The following is a 25,958-nucleotide window of genomic DNA, read 5'->3' on the forward strand; positions in this document are numbered from 1 at the left end:
TGTCAACAGCTCCTTATAACATTATTAGTGCTTCGAAAATATGGTAGAAATGACTCCTGATGAAAGAGAATCTTCAAATATTTTTTGTGGATGACTGTCATGTTCTATACTTTCAATTCTAGACTAAACTTCGTGAAGTTGTTAATGTATAAAATTCTTATTAGTAAGTAGTAGCACTTTGTAAATATGTTCATTGAGGTAGCTAGTGCTATGAAATTAATGAAGTCAAGAGTTTCATTATAACATGTTTATAACAAAAAAAATTTCCGTACACTCATCCCCCCCCCTCTTTCATAAAATCTACACTTTTAAATGTAAGTCTTGTTGTCATTAACTTCATAGCCATGGCTACTTCAAGGAACATAGATTGAACTGTCAAAGTTGTAACTCAACAAAATTGCCAAGATGAAAAAAGGAATTGTTACATTGCATGAGCTTCACTGCTTTAAAACAGACTGTGATTCTCCTCAAAGTAAATGCATAGAAAAAGCCCTTCTTTAGATTCTTTTCCCTCTCTCTCTCTCTTTCTTTCTCTTCTAAGCATTCTTGAAAAGTCTTGAAGTTTAAAATATCAAGTATGTATTATAATTTGAAGTTCAAAAGTAAAATTTCCAGCTGCAATTTGTCTCCGGAAAGGACGTACTCCTTGGACGTTTTTTTCCACATTTAGCATAATTGCATTTGTGGTGAACTTCCAATACCTAAGAATCACAAGATTTTTTTAAAATATTTCCCCCTTTAAATTGAAAATGAATGTATCTTTTTTAAAACCTGCATATCTCGAAGAATATCCCAATTCCTAAACACCAACACGAAAATGTCAAATCAAGATTCACAGTATCCTTAATTTTTATGTTACTAAGCTTGTTTTTCTGTAAGAATCTAGTAGCAAAATTTGGAAAAAGAGGCTGAATGTTATTAAATATCTCTGAAAGGTTAAAATTTACAAAAAAAAATCTATGTTGAGCCTTTTTTTGAGCTGCAAATTAAATTTTAATGACATGCAGATTGTAAAAGGTCTACAATTTGCTTTAAGGAACTACTATTTCTGATTCGTCCATAGAAGTGCCTATTTGCATAGTGGTATGTTGTTTCTAAAATCAGTCAGAATACAGTATGTAGTTCCTTATTGCAAAATGTAGTACAATTATCATGGTGGTTTTAGAAAGACGAAGTTTATAAATTGCTTGCCAAGTATGAGTTTTCTGATGGATCCCATCGAGGGGGAAATAGACATAAAATTTAAATTTATTTTGACTGATTTTTACTCGTTCCCATTCCCATGAATTGTAACATGTCATTTTCTTTCAAGTCTTCGCACGGTTATCTGTGCATTTTTTGGCATCCCACCGTGTTGATTTTTTTAGTTTTTGTTATCAATTTTCTTGCTAATTTTAACTTATGTCATGGAATTGTTCTTTTTTTTTCTCCAATCAAGGGTTTTTAGGTAGTTAATGAAGTGTCCACTGTGCACAGTCCTAAGAGTCCGATCCACAATTTTTTCATTATTTATTTCCTTTGACGACATTCACAACTTTTCATGGATGACTTATATTGGGCAGGCAGTCCATCATTTGTTGCACCGATGACGGGCTGCCTGTCCAAAATGGGTCTCTGAAAAGTCGTAAAAGCCATTACAAGTGAGTTTTTAACTTTGTGAAGTCACAAAGTAAACTTAATGTTTTGCCTTTGCTTGATCTGATCATTCTTTAATCTGAACATACATGATTGCTGATCAATTTTCGTCATATTCTGTAAGATAGACAAAGAAAAATTGCGCTGAAATTTGCTCCATGCTTATCTAAAAATGGAGCTAAAAAACGCTAACTTTTAGAAATTTTGCCTTCTTTATCTATCTTACAGAATATGACAAAAATTAATCAGCAATCTAGTATGTTCAGATGAAAAAATGATCAGATCATGCGGATTTTGATGTATCTTTCAACACGGTAGACCTTGAAAGTGATACTTCAATGATTAGATCTATTATCTTCTAAAGTACGCACCCTTTATTGCGTCCCTCTCTGAGAGTACTTCAGCTTCTGTATGAAAAGTGAGGCCATTGAGCCAAAAAAAGATGGATATCAAAACTTTGTCGGTCGTTGAAGAGTAAACACTCATGCTATTGGTAGATGGCAATCCCACCAATTAAAGTTTGAAGTGCCACTTATTTCCAGTCAAGTGGCCCAGTTTACACTGAACGTTCATGTTATTGGAGAATTAGTTGCAGTTCTCATTGCGTAGCAGCAACAGCTTACTGTTTACTCTATTTTTATCGGAAAAAATATTAATATTTGCCCAATTTCATTAAAAGTCCAAAGGCATTCTTGGCATTATAATAAATACAAGAATAAAATCAAAATGATTTTATTCTTGTTGGGAACGCTTGCTGTTGTCGCTTTGTTTTTTAAGTTCTGTAGTATTAAATTAACTTTCAGCATTAGAAACTTTTTCTCCAGGACCGTGCCACCGTTAAGTCTATTACCCACGGAGACAGAGATTCTCTTGGAGAAGCCAAAGCCTGTTTTGAATCGTACGCAGGTAAGTGATGATGATTATCAAGGGAATCTTGTGTCCGTAAAAAAAAATCAATGAATACACTACAAAGTTAGCGAATATTAAGAAACATTGGCCATTTCAGTCGTTCTTAACATAGATCAACGAAACTTCAATCTGCCATAGAGTAAACCTTTTTTTATGTTTCCATGGCCAAAGTACGAAACCATGTATTTCTGTTTCTGACTTTGCAGACTACCTGTTATACTTTATTTTTTGTTTGGAAAACAAGTCATCCGAATTTCTTGACTATGAACCAAATGTTCTGCAGATTATCTGGTTTAAAGTTTTAACTGTAATGTTAACTTGTTTCCTCTCGAAAAATAAAAAAGGTGCGGAAATTTTGAAACATCGCAATGGAGATATGTTGTTTCATGCTTAGGCCATTGCTTTTTCCCCAAGATGGTTAATTATTTAGCCTGTTGATGTCAGTCACGAGAATTTTTTTTCTTCGGATTATTGAGTGGGGTTTGTTCTTGCCATACATTTTTCGTTTCATCAGAGCCGTAATATTCCTCCCTCAACTATTTTATTCACTTCTCGTCAAGTACATTTTTGAGGTTTTAAAATTATTTCTCGCATTTTATTTCCTCAATGTATCTATTTAAAAAAAAAAAAAAATCGATTCCAAGATTTCTCTTTTGAATCATCTTTCTATTTGTATTTATTTGATTCTCTTTTCTAGGACCCAGACTCTCTGCTTTTCTTCGGAGCCAGTAAGACTGGAGTGAAAATATTTGCAGAAATCAAAAGGAGACAATTTAATTCTGCTGCAATTGATTTTGTGTTAACACTGAGTGATGGCACGACTCTAGAAAGCTGTGGTACGTACCTAATGATTTAATTTAAAAATTAAAAACAATTTATTCAGCCAAAGAATACAGTAAAATAATAACTTAATCCAAAGAAAGTCCATTTGGGCCCCGGCCCCTCAGTCATCTTTTTTTCTTAGGACGTCGTCTCAGTTAGAGAGGGTCTACAGAATGACAACGAATGAGATCCTTGATAAAATGTTTGATCTTTTGCTTGCTTATTTTTGCAGATTCTGCTTCATGCCTTCTCTATTGTCAAAACTGGTCAACTAATTTTCTAACATTTGAAGTAGTAGAGTCCATGAAAACTTGGCGCATTGTATACAATGGGAATTTGAAGTAAGTAGTTGAACATTGTAGATTTACTATAATAACACCAGTACTTAAAGTTTGGTTTGGACTGAGTTCGAAAAGACAACAGCCAAGGTGTTGCAGGTGTTGCATATTATGAAACCTATTTTGCTAGAGTCCTTTCAGACGCATGAGTTGTAGAATGCTTTTGTTATTCAGCCACTGATGATGGGCGTAATGCCTGTAAGACCTCTCGCAAAATAAATTTCATAAAATTTAACCCTCAAGCTGTTATTTTTTCAACTCATCTAAACCAAACTGAAGTGAGTGATTAAAAGTATATTGAGAGAAAGTTGACAGTGGCTTACAGGTCGATATGAAAGGTACATACAGACCAATTTCCTTCACTTGCCAAAAAAAAAAAAATTACAACTAAAATAGACCAGTTCAAGCACTGAAAGGCCGATATTTCCGGTTACATTTGGTCCCAGTTCACCTCTGAAGGCCAGTTAGACATTTTTACTTTTCTAAGATGGATTCTTTCAAGTCAAAATGCTTCTCTGGTTTTCTTCAGATGGACGTCTTCACCAAGTCAAAAAAGAGGATCATTACAAGTTCTCTAATTACTTTCTAATCTATATAAAATATCTTAAAATTGAGGAAATTTTCGGTCAAATATTCTAGCCAATGGAACAAAATTAAAATTCTAAGAAGAACACATTATTGATAATAGAATGACACAGAATAAGTCACAGAGACGAAAAATTGCCAACATGATTTTGAAAATAGTGGCTATTTGAAAGAAGCAATCTCTTTAGTGTGAGCCTTTTTAACTACATACTGTGATTTCAAAGCAAAACAAAAAACCTTACCAAAGGAAATGTTCCTATGGCCCCTTTATAATTTAATTTGAGTCATGAATATGAATGAGACCATTTGAACTCTGCTTCCCTTGTGATTTTTCTTCTTGTCATGGGTTGAAAATGTTCATTCCTCTCTTTCAGAAATAATCAGATCAGTCCTGCAAGTTCTCATCATGTCAAGATAAATTTACTGTAAGTCATGTTCAATTTAACTTTTCTCTTTTTCTTAAAATTCCTCTCTCAAAAGGCATACAAAGAATTTTTCTTAAGTAACTTGGAAAGGCGTCATTACAGCAATACATAGTCACTTCCTTTGATTGTGGTTGAGAAACATTTTGAGCTGGCTATCAGGATCTCTCCAATGTTATTCACTATGCAGACATTCAGAAGTGCCCTTTTTATCTGTGCTGGAATATCTGGAAATTTTCTTTTATTAGTAGTACTTTAATAGGTGAAATAGCAATTAAATGACAAATATAATTAATGCTTAAAGTGACACAGTGCAAAAGTTGCATATTTGCAGTAGAGGGTTGGAAAGTTTCAAAAACAAGTTGATTGGGTATGAAGTTGGCTATAACTTGCAACATTATATTCTGCTCCCAGTGGCAGAGTGGGACAATCAACTTTTTGAAATGTTGTCTTGTAAAAGAATCTCATAAATGACAATTTTTAGTCATAATTATAGGAAATTCAAACTTAGATTCTACGCAACTTAGTTTTTGCTCGATTTTTTCTTCCTAGGTGGCATGCAATGAGCGTTCCTGTATTCTTTCGAGGTAATACATTCGAACCAGAGTATAATGTTTCTTCCAAAAGTGAAACAACACTGTAAGTATGTAACTGCAAGTTTACTTGTGTATTTTTACATTTTACAGAAGAATTTTTATCTCCTGTGGTGGAATGCCAAGCAAAACTTTTCTTATCATTAAAAATACAATATATCTAAATTTTTCTGCAAAATCTTTTACTTGTAAAGTCTAACATCCCAATGAAAAAAATTAAAAAGGTTTTACTTTGAAATATAGTATTAAAGAAGTATCTGAGCAGTAAACTTTCCGAGAGTCTCCTCTAACCCTATAAGCTTTTCCTTCTCAAAATGTGCTTCGACTTATTTTGAACCTCTAGTTCCCTTCTACAATAATAAATAAATAAATAAATAATAATAATAATCAGTAAAGTAATGTATGCATGAATCATCCTACTTTTCCTTGCTTTAAAGTTTCAATGAATGTGGTATATCACAGCTTTGACTGTATCAATGGATTTTTTTTTTTCAAGGAGAGAAGAATTTTCAGGATATGAACAATGGGGCACAATGGTTGGAATTATTCAGTCAAAAATGTCAGATGGAAAATACTTGGAAGAAGAGATTCGACTCCAAAGTTTCAGGCGAAGAAGTTGGCGCACAGTGGATCACAGCAAGCAACTTATTCTAATTGATGAGATAGGCAACAAATTTTCATTTTTCCTGACGACCGGTTTGTTAAGGTGAGTCTTATTGATAATGGGTTAATTATTTAGCCATTAACTTACCATCAATCAGAGTATGAAACAATTTAATCCAAAATTTTTGGAAGCCATAAGGGAGCAGGAGAACTTGCGACCCCTTATAATTTAAATCCAGAGCCAAAAAAGATTTGACCCAATTAAAGCTGTTGAAATGATGAATTTTTGTACTTTTAAAAGAAAACAAGCAGTTGACTCCAATACTGTGCGTCATTGATGTATGTACAACTCAAGCAGTTTGAATCTACACCTATTATTTTATTTTATCTTTATTTTTACAAAATTTTACATAAGCTCTCATAATTAAGGAATTAAGTTACAAGTTGAGAAAAACATTAAACTTACAGTTGATGCATTGGTATTTTAGTTATCAACTATGGTTCAAATCACTATTAATTATAGCTCATATAGTTTGTCCAAGGAATTCACTAAAACTGTGCGAGGACTCTCCGAGAAGGAGCTTTTTCTCTTTCCTGAAGAACTAGACAGTGTCAATATTTTTGATGGGTAGCATTATTTTTGATAGAAGAGCATTTACTGTCTGAATTGCTGAATATTTAATATTACTCCCAGAAATTTTTAGCGAGGCTTACACGATACGTCATATCAAGTCAACCACCAAAACAATTGCAAACAAGGTATACTAAATGTACACTCTAATCATTGTTTCCTTGATCTCCTATCTCCCTTTTTCAATGAAGTGAAACAAGCATGTTTCCTGCACAGAAAAAACAAATCCGATGTATGTGGTCACATTCAAAGAACAATCCGGGTCCAGGAGTATATTAAGCTGTCAGTCTTAAATTACCAAGAGAGTGGTGCCTTCAAAAAACTAACTTTTTCTGGTATGTCTTCTGTAATCACTTTTATCACCCTGTTTTTATAAGTTTTAAATGTAATTCATCGTTTTCATTAGCTTTGAATATCTATCATCTTCATTCCTTTTCTTCAGAGTTATTTTTTTCCCCCGATTTTTTGGCCTTGCGTTGATGTTAGGACCGTCTGTCCATGCCCCTCCGCTCCTAAATTTATCGCGTTCCCCTCATGTCAGCCAAAGTCCTCCATCAGCACCTTTGAGCACCTGAGCAAGACCGCAGCGCAGGCCTACCTTGGCACATCACTACAGTGGGACCGGGGGAGTATGATTTAGCCTCCTAACTACTCAGAGCTGAACCCAAGCTGCATGAAGCAAAGCTCGTCCCGCCCTCTTACCGTCCAGCAGCAACAGACTTCCGCAGCCTTTACTAAAGTCACACATTTCTTTATCATGATAAGAGTCTTAATCGGAGATGTGATAATTCTGGAACGCTACTATCGCATTGTTAGTCTCCATAATTGGAAAGCACTGTCGGTAAAACTCAAAATAATGCACTAAAATTACGAGGATTTTGACCTTCAAATATAATGTCTTGAGTTCAGAGTGTAGCACACGAATGTTTCTATAAGCATTTGTTTAAAAAACTTGTTTCTAAAAGAGTTGAGGCACAGAGAAACAGAATGGCACGGCAGAACAGCAATAATAGAGCGCCCGGCGTGGGAGCGATCAAACAAGCGACCACTCTGCACCTGTGTTATAACGATTCAGAATTTAGCTTCAAATACTTCATTTATGCAGTGAGCTCATGATGCTACTTTAAATCTTTAAAGTATAATTGAAGGAGTAAAATGAAGAAAAAATCTGGGGAACAAAGAATAAATGAAAACCTTAACGTAGACTGTTTACAACGTTGATTGAACCGGGCAGTTTATCAGCAAAAATTTAAGACTTATCTATATCTTATACCTGCCTTTTTTTCTAATTTTTAGATAGTCGTAATAACTACAGTTTTATCATTAAAGTGGCTAATTATACAAGAGATTCTATTCAATTTGCAAGTTGGCATTCTGCTTCAGAGAAAGGAGTTGGTTTCCAAATAACACCCTCACTGTAAGTGTTTGTCCCCTTTATTCTTTTAAACCTATCAACAAAAATATTGTAAGGCCAATCAAAAATTTTGGCTGTTGTGCTGAAGAAGACCCAAAATCATGGTTTCCAGGAGTCTAGGAAACCCAGGGAATTTGTAGGAAAAGTTGAGGAAATTTCACAAGGAGCACGTTGGCTCAGCAACTTCAGCCGGTGCCACTCCAGGGAGCTCAAACAAATTCCAAGTGTCTTTTTCCTCATTTTGAGTCTATGGAAGTGGGAATTTTGTCCATAGCTTTGCAGAAGTCGGCGTAAGTAATCAACAGATAAAAAATCTGAAAGGAGCTTTTGAACAAAGATCAGTCAAAGTCACGGAATTCGAAAATTTTGGAGTCAGAGAAATGCAAAAAAAAATTCAGAGAATCAAAAAATGTAAAAAATTATGAAAATCCTGTGAAATGCATCAGTAGGTGCTTAACTGATGGTCTTATTTAAGGTCGCTCCAAACATCGTATCCTCAACGAGGACAGTTTACTCTAAATGAGTTTGTCCTCTGCTTGATTAATATTTCTGTTTTACAGAAACAAGCACTGATGACTGTGACATAATGTCAGCATCTTTGCTTTACTTTTGTTTTTTGCCCCAAACCATTCATGGAACTATCTATTTATTCAACCATTCGTCCTCATTTCAGGTGTGAACCAGACTTAATTCCAGATTTATCATCACTTTTAAGAGTATATGCCACAGAATGCATTTCAAATTCGACAGATCTAGCCGTACTTCCGCTGAACTCAGCAGAGTGTTGTCAAGTTGCCATAGTTGGCGGCAAAGCTGCCTCTCTGGCCTACATGCAAATTGGAAAGAAACATAATTTCATAAAAAATGTAAGTTATGAGGTTATGAGTTATGCTTTTAAAATAGTTTTTTTACTCTTCACCTGATAAAAAGTTTCAATATTCAAGTGACGAAGTTTTTAAGCCTTTGCGAAGCCTTTTTTTGATATATTTGCAATGTAAATGGAAATATTTCAAATTTTTAACTACAGTCTCTGATTTTTTACCTGAGGTTCATTTAATACGATGAGGCTAAGCCCCCTGACTTCCCGCAGATATTCTTGTCTGAGCGGCCCAAAGCAATCAAAGTTTGTCCAACATCAATCAGTTTTTCGGCAATTATAGGCGTTTTTCAGCTCAGAAACCTCTTTTTTAATGGAAAACTTAATTTTTTATAGGTGCTGGAAAAAATCGAAGGCAATTTTCGGCCTCAACTTCAGAACTTAGGTGGATATAGTTTTAATAGACAGCTAGAAAAATAATTTTTACCATCCTTTGGCTATAAAACAATCTGATATATCATGGTGGTATATCAGAAGGATTGAGATTTTTGACTTGAACATTTTTTTTTATCAGAAATAGTGGGGAATATTCGTAGGAATACTGAGGACGCATACTTCTGTATTTTCGGACGCTAAATGGCCCTGCATGGCTGATTATTGAAATTGATAGACGAAGCTATAGACAAAGAAGACATAGGGAGTGTGGAGCGATCCAATTGGTTGAATTGTGTGGCTCCTATGGACTAAGGGAGAAAATGATGGACTGTCGGGTTTCTCTTGGGTTGCCGTTAGTTAGTCTAATACCTACCTCCTTTGTCCACTGCAACTACCCACTTCCACCAATAGGATCCCTCCACATCCCTTTTATCTTCTTTGTCTATCAATTTCCGTAATCGGCCTGCAGAAGAGTTCCATTTTTAGGAAAAATTTCAACTTTTCTGGTAAAATTGAATTGATCAGAAAAACGAAGATCATCTTCGGTACAATAGCTAAAAGTGTATGTTAAAATGAATGTTCAAATTTTTGGCCAATTGAAAAAAAATTATTAATTGATCAGTATAATCCATAAAGAGATAACTTTTTCTCGGTATTATCTAACGTAATGATTGCATGATGCTTGATTCTTGTAAATGTAGTATTTTATGGCACTCCTTCTTTCAGGCACTTATTCCACCTGGAATATGCTTAACTACTTCGACTTTAGAGCAGCACTTGGAAACCCACCCAAATTTGAAAAATGCCGTCCATGCTCTGAAAGATCTTGGTCCTGATGTATCAGACGCTGTCGTACAAGAGAAATGTGAAAGGTTTGTTTTAATGGTATGCGTTCCTTCAGTATGCACTTTTCTTTTGCAACCGTCAATATGGCTGCCTTGCGGAGTAAAAAATTCGCTGGTTTCATGGATTTCTGAAATTCTGAAAGTCAGGCAGGCTCTGTGTTTTTTATTTTTCCATTCTTAAAAAACTTTATCTCCTTTATTATGTTGATGTGACTGAAGATGTCAAGTACTGAGAATGTTAAATTTGAAATAGATTTATGACTTACCTAATTTTTTTTTTATGTAAACATAAGTCAAGACACACTATAATTGAATCTCCGATTATCAAATGCTGCAATTCTCCTTCCGCTGTCGAAAAACTTGGCAGGCTCTTTAATTTTGAAAGTGAGCAATCAAAACACTCAATCAAGGTAAAACTCAAGCAATCAAATCAAAGCACGTATGTAAAACACCGTCATAATTTCCTCGCTAACATGAAGAAAATTCTTGAGAAAGTACGTTAACAGAAGTGCATTAGCTCTCATTATGATAATGTAAAAGGATTGCCAAATTTTTAGACAGCACAATGAAGATTGTAGGTTTTGATCCTAGGCATTTCAATTAATAAAGGATAGAAAGGAAAAAATTTTAGAACTCAACTTTATAGGAAACTATTTATAGATAGCGTTCATAGACAACAGCTTAGTGTTTGGTCACGTTTGCAAACCACCTACCTGAAATAGAGAAATTAATAACAGGTACGTCATCTCTGTAGAGTGTAGAGTACCCGTAAATAAATTAGCTGAACAATTTGCAAATAGTTTTTACCAAAAAATTCAAGAGGACATAAGTATGGTTAACATAAAAATCGTGATCCCCCAGTTTTTCCCGTCTTCAGTACCTCAGATTCCTTATTAATTATATTTGCTCATCATTGCAATCAAAGTAATTGAAAATATATTTTGTTTTTTTCCTGCAGAATCACTTCCATCTGGGCATCAACGCCTATTTCGGCTGAGTTATCTGAAATTCTGAATAGATTTTTACAACCGGAAACACGCTATGCTGTAAGATCCTCAGGAATTCATGAAGATGGAGAGAACATCTCTGCTGCAGGACAGAACGAAACCTTTTTGAATGTCTCAGGCGTATCTGAAATATCTGAGGCTGTCAAGAACTGTTGGGCGTCTTTATTCTCATTCAGATCACTGAAGTATAGGAGGTAAGACTTTCGGATTAATTCATTACAGCAAACGTGTAGCCTGGCTTTTGCAGCACTTAACTCGTTTCCTACAAAGATGGTCATGGCGACCAATTTGTGTGTGCCTCCTAGACTGTGAGTTGATTAAAGTGGCTCAGTTTGATCGGGAGATAATCAAAACTGTGAATTCTGGCATACATTTTCTTCCTCAGACCAAGTTTGGCACAAGCAATGCTTTATAAAGGCTTTTGTGATTTCTGCCCTAGTCTAAGAGTGAAATTTAGTGGGAAAATTAGTTAGGTACCATTCATCGTTGGCATGAGCATCTTTAAGAAGATTAATACAGCCCAGAGATCAAAAGTTTAGTCTCACACTGGCATAGGTAATAACCAACCAGAGAGGTCAGGTGATTACTTTTCTGAGTTTGGGTATGGTCACTTTTTTAAGTAAACTCAGAACAGTTTCCGCAGGAAATTCGAAAAAGCAGGTAGAAGAAGGGCTGCAAGGTACGAGCAAACAAGACTTGGCGTCATTTTGGCAGGAATAATTTGAATTTTAGGCCACGTAAAAGCCAAGAGGATCTTAATGATCGCCAACTGTCGCCCGTCTGGTAGTTATTATTCTATGATCCTGGGTCCTATTAGAATTTATTGCCAATTGCTTTCAGTTCAATATCGTCACCAATTTGACTGAAAACCAGGTTTCTTCCTCACTTTGCTTACAATCAATGAAATTTCAGTTTATGAGGAATTATTTTAAGACATGAGGGAAAAGAAATTCATGAAAATTGAACGCAACCAAGTACTAAACAGAAGTATTTTTTTTATTATAGACAACATGGTTTGCCTGTCGTCACTTCTATGGGTGTCATTATTCAAGAAATGGCTCCGGCTGATGCAGCAGGAGTGATGTTTTCTCGCGATCCTGTTTCGGGTGACCCCTCTCTTATCGTAATCAATGCCACCAGAGGATTGGGTGATGTAAGTACCGATGTAATTCATGATGTCTAGTAAGTTGTCTTTAAGACAAAATTTTCTGGCAAAAGACTGAAAAAAAAGTTCTGTTTAGTTAGTCCCAACTGCTACATAATTTTCCTATTTTTTTCGTAGGCTGTTGTCTCTGGCACGGTAAATCCAGACTATATTACTGTTCATCGAGATGGAGGCTCTAAGTTCTCAATAATAGATCAAAGAGCTGGGAACAGAGATTCCAGTAAGTTCTCATTGTATATAGTTAAATCTATCTCAGTACTAGGTAGAAGGTCACTGTAACTTTCAAAGAGATAAGTTTGCAGTCCTCTCCGTAATGTTTATCATTAGTCCAAAATTGAGATTTTGACAATGAATAGAAATTTAGAAGACATCATCTAAAGGTACTTTTCTTTCAGCTCTATTTTGAAAATTAATATAGATCTCGCATTACCACTATTTGTGAATTCAAAATTATATACCTTATGTGACTTTGTTCAATCCATTTTCTACCACTCACTCATATTTCTTGCAAAATCTCGAGTTTATTCTATTATTTTAGAGGAAAACTTTCGATGCCTCGAATAAATGGAAGGTGGTTCAAAGGGACTTTGTAACACTGAAACTCAGTAATTCCACATCAATAATTACCATGAATTTGTGAAACTGAGAGTGACTCTGAAAACATCCATAATGAAAGATCTAATCAATGTTTAATTAATGCTCCCATCAACTTTAGAACTAATCCTTGTCTCTTTTTTTTAAAAACTCATCTAGATCCATTGTGTTTAACATCAGCTCAAATTATGGAGCTATCAAAGGTGTGTGTCGACGTCGAAAGAATCTTTGGTTTCTCTTGTGATATCGAGTGGGCAGTAGCTAAAGTAAGAACCGCTGTTTAAAACTACTTAACATTTTCGATACTCAAAAAAACTGTGGTAAATCGGATACTAAATATTCTTCACTTTTTTTGTAGGAAGTGTATTTTCTTGCCTTCCACTCCTGTTGACTTGCAGTGTATACAACGGTCGCTAAACTAATTATTTAGTATTGACTGCCACAGTGTTTTTCTTGTAGCTATGTTTGCACTGTTGCTACAGCACCAGTTTGGCAAAAATGGAGAGATAAGAAAGATTTGATCAGACCGAGCAATTAAAAATAGAAACGCTTAAAAATAAAAAAATACTAAAATTGGATTCAGTTATGTAGGTTAAAATGTCCTTTGTAGAAACCACTATATAAATTTACAAAGTACAAATACTATCATGAATATGCAAGGCGAATGAAAGTTGTAATCTCCATTTCCAGGACAAAATTTTTCTCCTTCAAGCAAGGCCAATTACCTCTACTCTGGTCTGGAGTGATTTTGAAATCATTCATGAGTTTGATACTTCATTCACTGAAGATGACGTGCAAAGCACATATAATGTTGGGTTAGTACTCTAATTTTTTTTCTAATACTAGTTGATATGAACTTTGGGGTTGGGTTCTAGTACACACGCTGAATCAGTTTTCTTTAGAAGAATAAACTACTCTGAAGAGAAGATCGAAAGTAGCCTCCGCAAAAAGTGTCAATGTTTTGAGGTAGGCAAATTGACAGTGACACTGCAAAAGTGCATCTCCACAGTTTCATTATTAAAATGTAGTGTTTCATGAAAAAGTGCTAGATATAATTAAAGTCAAAATTAAGGGAACTTGTTTTTGTCTCCCTAAAGAATCTCATCAAAAACAAGAGCTTTGTTTCAAAATAAAAGAAAATTGTCATCGGCCCTCTATCAAAATCTCTGAATTTTTTCCATTTTTGGAACCACACTGAAGTTAGTGTTGTAGTTCTGAGATGTAAACAGTTCTTCTCAAGTTATTCTTCGTAAATTTTTATTCGTCTGCGTTTTTTTAGAGAAATATTTCCATCCGCCACAACGCCTTTGACTATGACAACTTTTGGACTATGGATTAACATTGTGCATCACGAGCATTCATCGCTGAAACGGATCAACGAAGTTTTGTACCGTTATGTTCCATGTGGCATAACGTTCTCCCACCAGAGACTCCTTTTTGACATCCAGTGGGTAAGTGAAATAAATTGAGCTCAAATCATAGAATACATATTAGATACTGATGGTGCGAGCATTTTAGGCATCTCGTTTGCGGTGTTTTAAAATCTCTGCTTCCATTTGATTTCTTCTTAAGAAAACAAATCAATATCATTCTATGAAGTTTTCACAGAATTTTTTTAGCACAGGGAAGAAAAACCACCAAAGTTTTGAAATATTAACTCGAACTTTTCACTTAAAAAGAAACGGTAAAAAAAGTTAATAATAAAAAAGTGAGTGCTCATAATTATATAGCTCCTCTAAACTCACGTTGCTGTATCCTATCAACCAAGATGAAATCAAAATTCAACTACAAATCACAAACTGATTGTGGTAGACGCACGAGTCGTAAGACAGTAAGTTGGAATTTTTTAGCAACGTGTGTTGTGCTCAAATGAGTTTTTTTCCTCTGTATTGAGATTTCCAGTTTTCTGGGTTTTTCACGCACGTTGGCTAAAAAATTCCAACTTACTGTCTTTCTACTACTAATCTTAAACTGGTTTATGGAGTTAAGTTCTCTGTTTGAAGAAAATAAAAAATAAATAATTTTTAAAAAACTTTCTTTTTATTATTGTTGCAGCTGCTGTTGCGAGAATTCCCCAAAGAAGTTAATCGGATACACTTGATAGCACAGCTGATATTTGCTGGGAAGATCTTTGCCAATGAAGAAATTTACACTCTCGCATTCAGAAGATTCCGCTCCGAGAAATACTTACCAAAACTCCTCTTTGGTCTTGCTTATTTCAAAATGGTTCTATCACAACTGTGGAACTCAGTTTTCTTGAGTTTTTTTGGAACTTTAAGAAGGGATCACATGCAAAAATTTGAAGTCGTCAGCTCTGGAGAAGCTTTTGCACTCTTACCGGAAGCTTATGAGCATTATGCAAAGGTTATTTTTTTCTCCTCCTGAATTTTTTATTGCTTTTTATGCAGTAAGTTTTTGACTGTCTCAAAAAAAGATTATGTCTTTTAAAGCTTTTATACATAGTAGACTGTACCTCTTCCCTGAGTGTGCTTGAGACTAATCATGTATCGATGGCTAACGAACATTACCACGTATCTGCTAAATGACAACTCTGCAGAACGAAGAGAAAACTTCGCCATTTTTGTAATTTTAAGGTTAGATTTGCAATTTTTTTATATACTACAGTGTCATTGAAGCGCTCCCTTACAGAATTTGAAAAAACTAAAATTATCAGCTTGCGTATTTTACAGTGTAGAATGTGGTAAAGTTGCAAATTCATTTTTGCCAAAATTGTCAGGCGATATGTTTTGTTAGCCCTTGATATGTTAGTCATTCTCGCAGATGAAATTTGGGACCCTTCTGTTGGGCACTAACCATCTATGGCATGAAGCAATTCTGGATCTTGGATTCTGAGGGACACAAATCTATGTTGTAGCTCTCGTAAAAACATGGAGTCCCACATTTTGTTCTCGAACTTTAAAATTTTTGGAAATTATTTTTTCAAAAGAAAAACATATTTTGGTAAATTTGCAAAATCATGCCACTTATTTCCTTATTGGAAGATTCAATTTTTATCAAACCGAAAAAAGCGTTGTAACAAATATGTAACACCATGCCATAGACTCTAGGGCACAGAGGATTAATGGGGACAATTTCAAACGTAATGTTTTTTGCACGGGATCATTTCAGGATAGGTCAGTTCTGCTTTATAAGGGCCACGGTGGGCTAAGAAGTTGATCTCATAAAACATACGTAGCAATAAACCTGTCTTGATCGGTCTTGAGTGCTCTCTTAGCGCCGTTGAATGACCATAATCAGGTACGCTGAGTGCGAATGTATTGCGGACATTGTCTAACAGTGTTCAAAATCCCTTTGTGATTATGAAAAATTTATCGTTAATTTATTATATTTATTTATAGTTAATGCAAAAATCTAACAATTTGCTCTCTGATTTTACATCAGCATTTAAGCATCACTATTCTCTTTTTCCAAAGAAAGCATCCTAGAAGAACTTAGTTTTAGTAGCTAGATTTTGAAAATTTCAAATTTGTAGTTCGATTCATCCCTCTTTTCATTCTTAATTTGTATGATTTTGTCCTTTTTAGGCATTGATGCAACACATACAAGTCAGCGCCTTCACTGGCCTCATGGAAACTATAACAGTTGCAGTTTTAACCGAGAACGAAAACGGTAAATTTTTTCTATTTATCATGTAAAGCCATCCAATAACTGTATTATTTTCTATTAAACCAGAAGAGAGCATCTTAAGCGGAAGGACCCACTCACATCAAAATTATTATAAATATTTTAGTACTTTTAAGTATTATTGTTAAGGTCAAAAGTCCTTTTTTTAAGCTCTGACTCAGTCAAAGCTTGGTTAATATTTATCCCTCAGGTCAAGGAATATTTTATCAGCTTCCAAGTTGAAGTGGCTTTTTTTAATGTTACAACTTTATTTTCAAATTTTAACACTTTCTCTTTTTTTTTCTTTTGTAGATTTCAGCAACGATACTTTTTCAGATATGTCTCTCTTAATGACCACCATTAACAAAGATGTGTACTCCATGAGAATGCCTCTACTTTTGGAGGTAAGAACCTTTCGCTTCCTTTGTAGGTATACTCATTTTATTGAGAAAGGATGATATATCTTCAATACTTTAGTTTAACCTTTTTATGCAGTCAATTTTATTCATCCATCTGTCAACTTATTTTTATTAATTGTTTTACTGTAAATGAACGCTAGCAATTGTAGATTAGATATTATGTGATATTATTACAGAATGCAATTAAATCAATTGATTTTTGGAACTCTTACTACTCACCATAAGTTCTCTAACCACTCAATATCCTCTTTCATTCCAAGTTTATTCTAGAGTCTACCAAACTCTTTACCGTCAATGATTTTTGCGGGTATTGACATGATTTTTAGATGCGCCCACTCTCACTAAGTTTTTGTATCACGATTTAAATGTTTTATTTTCATATGAAACTGCAATTTTCCTTTAATATTAAGTAAAACAACTCTACATGAGAGATCTATTGGGTCAATTTCAATGATTTTGAGTAGGCAGCAAGCTGAAAAAATCAACTTGTTCTCGATTTGTCTCCCAATTGGCAATTTTTAATATTTTTTTGACAAATCAAAACATCGCTATTGGAAATTACTCAGCTTGCCATTCAGCCGCTTTAAGCTACATATAAGTTACGCAGCTGGAACAACCGAGAGGAGACAAAACAAAGCGCCTCAAAAGTTACACCATCCAAGTTGTCTAATTCACTGTGGTCGTAGAAACTCGCAATAACTCATGAATGGCGACAAAAAGGCTTATCTCTACTCAGTGGAATAGTAAGACCGAAAAGTCTTAGCTGGTTCCACTACACTCTTGCTAATGTTGTATCTCTTTCTTGCTAGAAATTCTGCACTTCAATGAGAAAAAGCTGTGCTGTGGACCAGTTCTGCAACATCCCACCAAACATGGCACATCAGTTTCTAAAAAAAACCTGTCCTGACGCCCATTTAATTCTGGAGGAATTGATCAAAGATTTTGGACACCGAGGAATAAGCGAGGTAATTTTACATTCTCTTAGCTATTTGGCTAATCTATACCGGAAGGTAAGAGCCAAAAGATGCAAGTTGTGAAGACACTACAGTCATTCATTAATTCTTAGAATTAGTGTTTAATCGATAGTTCATTGAAATATCGATTGTTTAGAACAGAACATGCGTATCTTAGATTGTGATGTTGTAAGTTTCATACTTTTGAAGGAAAACCAAAAACAGTCTCTACCTATTGAAAGTTTCTGTAATTTTTTTTTACTCATTCCTTGAAAATCACACAAAATTAGAAATTTTATGATTAGTTTTCCTCGAAAAAATAAAATCCGAGTATAATCAGAGATTTTTAAATGTTGCGATTAAGGCACGCATTTTTTGCTTTTAGTCATCGAGTTTTAGGTTTAAAAAAAGAAGAGGAATTTGCTGTTAAGGGAAAACATTTGAGGGTTCTGTCAATTTTTTCCTCCAAGGAGGAAGAGGGGGGGATCTAACATTCTAAGAATTTACAAAGTAATGAAAAATAAAGAAATTCAGATCTCTGAGCCAGGGGCACAATGGGTTTTTGATTGCATCTGAAGATTATTTTGCACAAGGTGAACATTAGTTAATTACCCAGAATTTAAAAAAACATTTTCATGCCAAAAAATTCCGTGTTTTCATTCCTTACAAAAGCCGTTTATCTTTTTTTTTTTAAATGTTCATTGTAGCCTATCGCAAGGACAGGTATCTTAAACTTTTGAGATAGCGCCATTGGTTTGTTTTTGTACGTTTTGATTTTGTCAATGATTTCATTTAATAGATGGAGTTGATGTCTGATAATTGGTTGACCAAACCAGACAGCCTGATTGAACTGTTGCAGCGGTTGGTTAAAAATGACTCACCCCCAAAAACAAGAGTGGACTCCAATGAAGACTTATCGTTTATTATTCAAAGCTTAAAAACACCTCGCAAGGATTTCACGAGGTAATTGATTCTTTTTTTTCTATTTATATACCTACTCGTACTCACTGTTAACTTGCAAATATTTTATTTTAAATGTATAATGATTGGTATGGTGAGTATTAATATGTACAGTTACTTACTGTTAATATTACGTATCGATGGTTGAATGTGAAGAATGCGTCACTCAATCCAACGTCAAAAAATCTCTGATCATGTTTTAGTTTCTTCAAGGAAAATTAATCGAAGAGTTTCCTTGCAATTGTTTAGAATAAGTGGAGAAAATTCCTAGAAAATTTCAATAGAAACTTTTATTTTGTTTTCCCTAAGTAATATAAAACATGAGGGGAGACATTCAATGTCGGAACCCGAGATAAGCATTTTTCAACTTTAGTCATCAACATGCACGGTTTAAGTTTATTCATAAAGGTATTTAATGCAAAAGATTCTCTCTAGATCCAAGTTTGGCATTGGTAAAATGAGTTCTTCATTGCTCTCATGATATTTAATCTTTTTTTCACCTTAAAATTCTTTATTCCGTTGAGCCTACACATCACTGGTTTTTCATCTTTTTCAACTGCAAATCTTCAATTTTTAACTTGATGAGAGGTAACTTAGACACTTCTCATGGGAACATTCCTGAACCAAAATTGATGAATCCCATTGAAACGCAAAACCACACTAGAAAAATTAAGCATAAAAATTTAAAATGATGAAATGAATTTGTCATGTCAATGACTCAAAACAGGCTGGAGCCTGAAACGCGCCTGCTGTTTTTAATCATTGATGTTCAGGCGAGTTCCTTTTATTATTCTAAATTTACATACTTGAAATTGATTAATTTATCTACAATATTTTACATTTTTAACTTCACCTAAGAGCTAAAATTTGGAAGTATTTCATCAGGATCAGCCACTTTTTCACTTTTTGCTTTTGGTTTTCTTGAAAGTTTTAGAAGTGTTCTCGCCATAAAATGTGATTAGAAAGCTTCACTATGTTATACTCGACTTGTATTTTGTTTCACATATCCACGAGCATACTCCTTTAATTGTGTTATAATCGTGGTTTTGTAATTTTTCTTTGCAGGAAACTTTTGAAAATTTTGACTCCAATAGTGCGGAAGACAGTTGAACTGCGAGAATTATCCAAAAATGAGTTAGTAGCAACGACGCATCGGCTGAGAGTCATTTATATTGCCCTTGGCAATGCTTTGACAAGAGAGGGTCGCATACCAGATCCTTCTCTGATATATTTCATGAGTTTTCCTCAGTTGGCAACAATCATGCATACAACAGACAGCTCGATATTGCAAAAGTGAGTTGGATAAGTTAGTAAGCAAGTTTTTAAGTTATTTGTAAGTCTATAAGGGTATATCAAAAAGTAAGTTTCCCTATTTTATATCTAAGACCTTATTGTCGGTAGAGCTAGTTTGTAAAAATCTGTCGGTCATATTTTCAGCCTTATAAAACGTCATAGTTTTTAAAAGTTAGTCCATGAGTTTGCCGAGATGTTTAAAATATTCAGTGCTTACCTTATCTTGTTGCGGGTTCGTTTTTGGCCATCATGAATCATTTGGCGTTAGGGCTGTTCTATCAGTTGTCGGTAAGCTACCGCAACAGTTTTGTTAAGAAAAAGTTACGATAAGAGCGCTCTTACCGATAGCGATCTGAGTTTTTGGAGCTGACAGAAATAAGCTGTTGCCATGTGTACATCTATTTTACGCGCTGCCGCGCCAGGCAATTTGACAAACTGACACACGGGGCAACAATGCATTGATTGCGAGCTCTCAAAACTGCGATAAGGCCGGCAGTTAACGATATCATCGCCACTGTCGGTACTGCCACCAGTATCAGTTAAGACGATACCTATAGCGTACCGGCAAGAATTTGTTTGAACACCTCTAGTTAGCGTATCAAAGGTGCAAACCTCTCTCCCTATCATTCCTACGTATGTATCTCTAATCGCTGATGTCAAAGTCAAAGTTTTTCTGATTGAGTTTTACCCGAATCATCACGATCAGAGATTATTTTTTACAGTAAAATCTAACTCTCCAGTAACATTTTCTCACTTAAATTTTAGCTCTTGTAAATTTTACTTAAAACAATACCTGAAGAGAGTTTTTTAAAGTTGTCCTCTTAAAATTTACCAGTTTTTAAAGTTTTCTTTAACAGTTGTCGCTACAAGAGATGTATCAATAAAATATTGAATGTGTTGTTCTAATTCAAAATTTATACTTTTCCAGAGCACTCCGGCGTAAGAGGTTGTGGCCAACTATGAAAAGTTTCATTTTTCCTGACGTTGCAATCGGATGGCCTCAGCCAACTGTGCGGAAAGTTAATTTGGTAAGCAACTAATTCACACTTCCTCAAAACCACATCGTGTATCAGTGTGTGTATCTGGATTCTCCTTTCATATCGCATCCTTTGTGTCAAAATACCAGAGTAATAATAATTGGATTTACAAAAAAATTCATCCCTCTATAAATCTTTTGTTCATTAAAGAAAGCCTAGTGATCAGTCAGTAAACCTCCACCAAAGGTTGAGTAGGGTTGTCTGTGCTCTGAAACCAATGTGAATTGGTATTTGAATTTACCAAGGTTCCAATTTGAATTTGTCTGCCTTTTTTAATGATATTCAAGAATTTTGAAGACGAGAACCCTTTAAATTAAGGTATAGTTTCTAAAAATGAGACTTTGTGAGCTTCCTTTTAATTTTCCTGGGTTCATGTTCTTTAATGTAGAAGCCTGGGACAACGAGTGTGAAGGGGATGCCAGTCCATTTAGGAGAGGCCAGTGGCAGAGCATGCGTGGTTAAGAGTTTGGATGATTGCAGCCAAATTAGAGACGGAGATATTTTAGTGACCAACTCAATTGATATTGGATGGTCTGCCTATTTTCCCCTCCTGCAAGGGATCGTTGTCGAGATGGGTGGCATAATCTCCCATGGTAAGTAGATTCAAACTCTTGTCTCATCCTTATGTAGATATTGAACCAATTGCGAAACAAAATCCTACATAATTTGGAATAAAGAAAAAACAATATTTGAAGCAATAAAGATATTGATTTGTCTGAAGATGTGTTGAGCAGGCATAAGTATTTATTAAGCTCAGCATTTTTACTGTGAATTATTCAGTAATTTTTATTCATTTTAATGAATAATCGGTAATACCTCATGTTGTACTGCCTTGCTAAGGAAAAACGTCGCATGAGCCTTCGGACGTTACCAAATTCCCCTTGATAAAAACACTAATTTCCTCAGAAACTTTTAAATATTTTTCTTCCAATTTTTTAAAGAACTTTGTTTACAATTGAATCTAAAAATATCAATGAAAAATATGCATAACTCCCCTCAAGAATAAACGTTTTATTTGAGGTGATCTGGCAACATTCGAATGTTCATACAACGCTTTTCGTTAGCACACCAGTGTAGGCAGTCAGTCGAATGCATGTGAGTAATTTCTTATTTAATGAGTCATTTTTATTTAATTGTATCCTGACACATTATTCTTCCTCATAATTTTTGTATTCACTTCTTTTTTCTCTGTGCAGGAGTTGTAGTTGCAAGGGAATACGGACTTCCCGCCTTGGTTGATGCCACGAATGCTACTGATATTTTTAATACAGGTATGTTTTTCCTTTGTACATGCTACTTTCACCTGTGCATTAAAAATGGACACATTTAAATAAAAAAGAACTCTATCCATTGTGACCTGAGCCCTTTCATGCATGTATTCTTATCGATGTCATGGCCATATTGCAATGGATATTGTTATTTTTGATTTATATTCAGCCAAATACACCTAGGATTGCTCCAAATTCATCTTATCCTTTTCAATGAAAAAGATTGGTGGCATTCCTTCATTGGTCCTTTGTATCATGCAATAGGACCTCGCATGGAATCGAACAAAATAGAAATACCTACTCATTGTTAACAGGCAATTGTGGCTTTATTTTAATTCCTGATACAGAGAATATCAGCCCAGATTACAGCTCATGCAGTTTGAACCCTGAAATTTCATCACCTCATGCTCATGCAATAGGTATACTGAATTTTGACACGCAGCTCAGTGAGCTCTATTTGCGGTTAATAGATCCTTGTCCATCATTTTTAACCCCGTGATCTCTTTTATGCATATTCATACAGTTAGAAACTAGATCCTTTAATATCATTGCAAATTTATCGAAGGAAACTGGCCCACATCTTGTTTATCTCTTTTTCTTCTTATCAGACCGTTTCTCAGAAACCTCAGAACTTTCAAAGGAGATGTATTGATAACTTTATATGAGTCGCTCTTTTTCGTCTGGATCTGTGTAAAGGGATCCTATCTTCCAGGAGAGAATTTTCCTCAACTTTTTGCAAATGCATAAAGGAAGAAATATCTGGAAATTTTGACGCAAGTTTTACCCTGGAAGTTCAAAAATCGGATGTGACATGAGTCCTGAAATTCCAAAACAAAAGATTGTTTTTGCGAAAAATTCCCGAAAATTCTTTCCTGCTCTCCTCTTTAAATATGAAGGGGAGGGAAAGATATCTCATTAAATATGATAGAAATTTCTCTACAGCAATTATTGGATTCTGCAGATGCAGGGTTTTAACTAGCGTGTAGGTACTCTCAGGTAATCTAATGAGCGTAGTCTAACCATTAGCATTCAGTTCAAATTTATCTTATTTTTATTCTGGTTTTATCATCTGAAGAAAGTTGTAGACCTCTATTTACATTCCTCTTCTTTCTTTTAAGGTGATGCCGTTTATCTTGATGCAAAAAATGGTGTGCTGAGCAAAATCTCCTGCTAGGAATACATTGTGGTGAGAATCTGTTCATCTATCTGCAAATTAAAAAAGGGACCCACCTTGCAAGGGTTTAAGAATTTTTTAAAAACAAAATTCTCCAAATAATTAGCCCTTTACAAAACTTTAAAGTGGAATAATGTAATGTCCGTGACAAAAAAAAAAAAAAAAAAAAAAAAAAAAAAAAACCAGTAATTATAACTAAGGTGTATTTTTTGAGGCCAAGAAAATAACAAAACTTTGATAGATGAGAAACTTTATTTTCACAATTTTTATTTTTGATTATTTCAGTTTGCTTTGTTTATTCTGCTGAGACAATTAGAATTGAACCTCTCAGGTGTTTCCTTCAAAATCCTGTGGGAAACAATCCAGCATTTGTGCAATAGTCACATTTAAAGATTTCGTATACCTGTTCAATCATCTCTCTTTCATCTCCATAGTTCCTCTCTCAAATTTACACTTGCGTTCCAATTTTTCAAATTTTTTTGTACTTACAACATTTTTACATTACTCTCTCATTCGAGGGAGGGTAATTACCCCTTAAAATAGTTCACAGTCATTTGTATTGACTTGAAGCAATGTGTGCTTTTAGAGGTAGTAGCGCTATGAAGGTTTACATATTCACAACCATCAAATTCAGAACGAACCTCTAAAGGTTCAATGAAAGCTCCACCGATGTCATCTTTTTTTGCCTTGCCTTTACAGGCAAGGCAAAAACTCATTCCAGGGAAGCACTATTTTTTCATATTCGTGGGCAAATGACTTTTTTATCATCTGCACAAGAACATAAAAAGGTCTCTTTAATTGTGTGGAACAAGATCTGCTCCAATATGTCCGTCAAAATAATGACATAGAAACATAAAATTGTTTCCAGATTAATTTAATTTTTTTCACATTTTTATACCTACGTTTAAAATTGGCACAATAATTATTGCACATTATCACATTTGTTTTTATCACCTCTTAAAACTGCACTGAATTCTTCCATAACTTTTGCGGCTCAGTTTTGCCGTTTAAAATTTTGATTTACCGAGCCACTTGAATTTTTAAGTGCATTGCTTTTGGTTGGAGTTTTGCTCCAACCAAAAGCAATGCACCTTTTTTCAGATTTAAAATAAAAAAATGAATAAAAGTGTGTCAAATCAATCTAAATTTTGTCAGAGAACAGTACAATTGTTAGAATTTTGATTTGCATTGATTCGAAAGTCTAGCCTGACTAAAAAAAATTGCCAACACAAATAAATTTTAGCTTAGCAAGGTATTTTGAACCTCAATTTGTGTTGCCTAAAAATCTTTCAAAATAGATGACTTTGTGCCGTTTTTTGTTGTTTTTTACGTATGGAAGAATTTAAAGTAGATTTTCCTTTCACGTTTTCAGGTTCTTCTTGATCCAAGGCATGAAGTGAGTTACTCGTGTGTAAACTCCAGGGTACTGGCCTTTGCCGCAGCCAATTCCCCAACTGACTATTCCAACCTGTGTCCATGTGCCGTCTTCAACCATCAACGGGCCCCCACTGTCACCCTGAACCAAAAAAAATATCTAATGAGTACCAAGAGAGATCCACCACCAACAGGTAGGAGCAAAAAATTATAATTTTTAGAGGATAGAAAAGAAGATTTCAGGGCTTGTTCATAAAATATTTAGCGCTAAATGACTGGATTTTTCAACTTCTCCTTGCTCTCTTGAAAGGCTTACGTGATGAAGGTCCTCATCCTTTAATACATAAAAACAAAATGGCGCAACACTCTCCTCGACCCCCTCCCTCCTTAGAGCGTTACATATTTTATGAGAAACCCTTTATCACTCAACACCAATTTGGAGCAATTATTTCTTGAAGGGATGTTTTCATTCAGTTCAATGCAACTCACAGGCAAAACCATCTTATCCGTTTGGGAAAAAAATTAAATTGGGAAAGATTTGTGCATTTAGAACTTACACTACACGAGTCTTGAGCGGTTTGCCCGGCGCACAACATTGTATCAATGATTCCACCAGGGGCTGCTGGCCCGTACTTTTCTTTACACTCCTGGTTTGTCCAAACGGGTATGTTCACCTTCTGCAGTATGGCCGGTTGAGGACCCACTGAAATCATCGAAAATCAGGTTGAAATGAGTGCCTTGGAATAGTCTTTATTTAAGTTATATTAGTTTGTTATTTCAGTATTGTTTTAATTGTCATGAATTGCTTCCCTTCATTTTTCACGACTCCACATATTTTCTCACCATGTTATTATTACGCTAATGTTGCGACCAAATATCTTGATTTTAAAGGCTTCATGCCAAAGAGTGTCCATTTATTTCCGTTTCAAATATATTATGAAATCACTCAGAACTATTTAGATAATTGTACAACTGGGATGATAGTATAAAAATACAATTGTCTTCTTAACTTCCAAAATAATTATACTGATATTTTCCCTC

General features: G+C 34.8%; 2 protein-coding genes across 2 annotated transcripts in view; one reads left to right on the plus strand and one right to left on the minus strand.

Moving 5' to 3' along the window:
* The first annotated feature begins 2,195 nt into the window (after nt 1–2,195).
* Nucleotides 2,196–25,869, plus strand: LOC109033754 (rifampicin phosphotransferase). The gene is made up of 27 exons (XM_019046516.2): nt 2,196–2,541; nt 3,242–3,380; nt 3,599–3,707; nt 4,664–4,714; nt 5,264–5,350; nt 5,801–6,010; nt 6,755–6,873; nt 7,835–7,955; nt 8,626–8,818; nt 9,931–10,076; nt 11,008–11,250; nt 12,062–12,209; nt 12,339–12,441; nt 12,975–13,081; nt 13,506–13,630; nt 14,095–14,266; nt 14,871–15,179; nt 16,361–16,445; nt 16,752–16,843; nt 17,668–17,823; nt 18,611–18,774; nt 19,837–20,064; nt 20,993–21,092; nt 21,490–21,694; nt 22,298–22,372; nt 23,488–23,555; nt 24,916–25,869. Exons 1-26 carry the CDS (start codon nt 2,362–2,364, stop codon nt 23,541–23,543), a joined length of 3,723 nt encoding a protein of 1,240 aa, XP_018902061.2. The 5' UTR covers nt 2,196–2,361; the 3' UTR covers nt 23,544–23,555; nt 24,916–25,869.
* Nucleotides 23,777–25,958, minus strand: part of l(2)k05911 (CLIP and Tryp_SPc domain-containing lethal (2) k05911) — a 95,027-nt gene continuing 92,845 nt past the window's right edge. Inside the window, exons 7-8 of the mRNA XM_072305081.1 lie at nt 25,475–25,620; nt 23,777–25,059 (exon numbers count right to left, since the gene is read on the minus strand). Coding sequence (XP_072161182.1) covers nt 24,904–25,059; nt 25,475–25,620 — 302 coding nt within the window. The 3' untranslated portion in view covers nt 23,777–24,903. The remainder of the gene's footprint in view (nt 25,060–25,474; nt 25,621–25,958) is intronic.

The sequence above is a fragment of the Bemisia tabaci genome, chromosome 10 (genome assembly GCF_918797505.1).
Source record: "Bemisia tabaci chromosome 10, PGI_BMITA_v3".
Lineage (NCBI taxonomy): Eukaryota > Metazoa > Arthropoda > Insecta > Hemiptera > Aleyrodidae > Bemisia > Bemisia tabaci.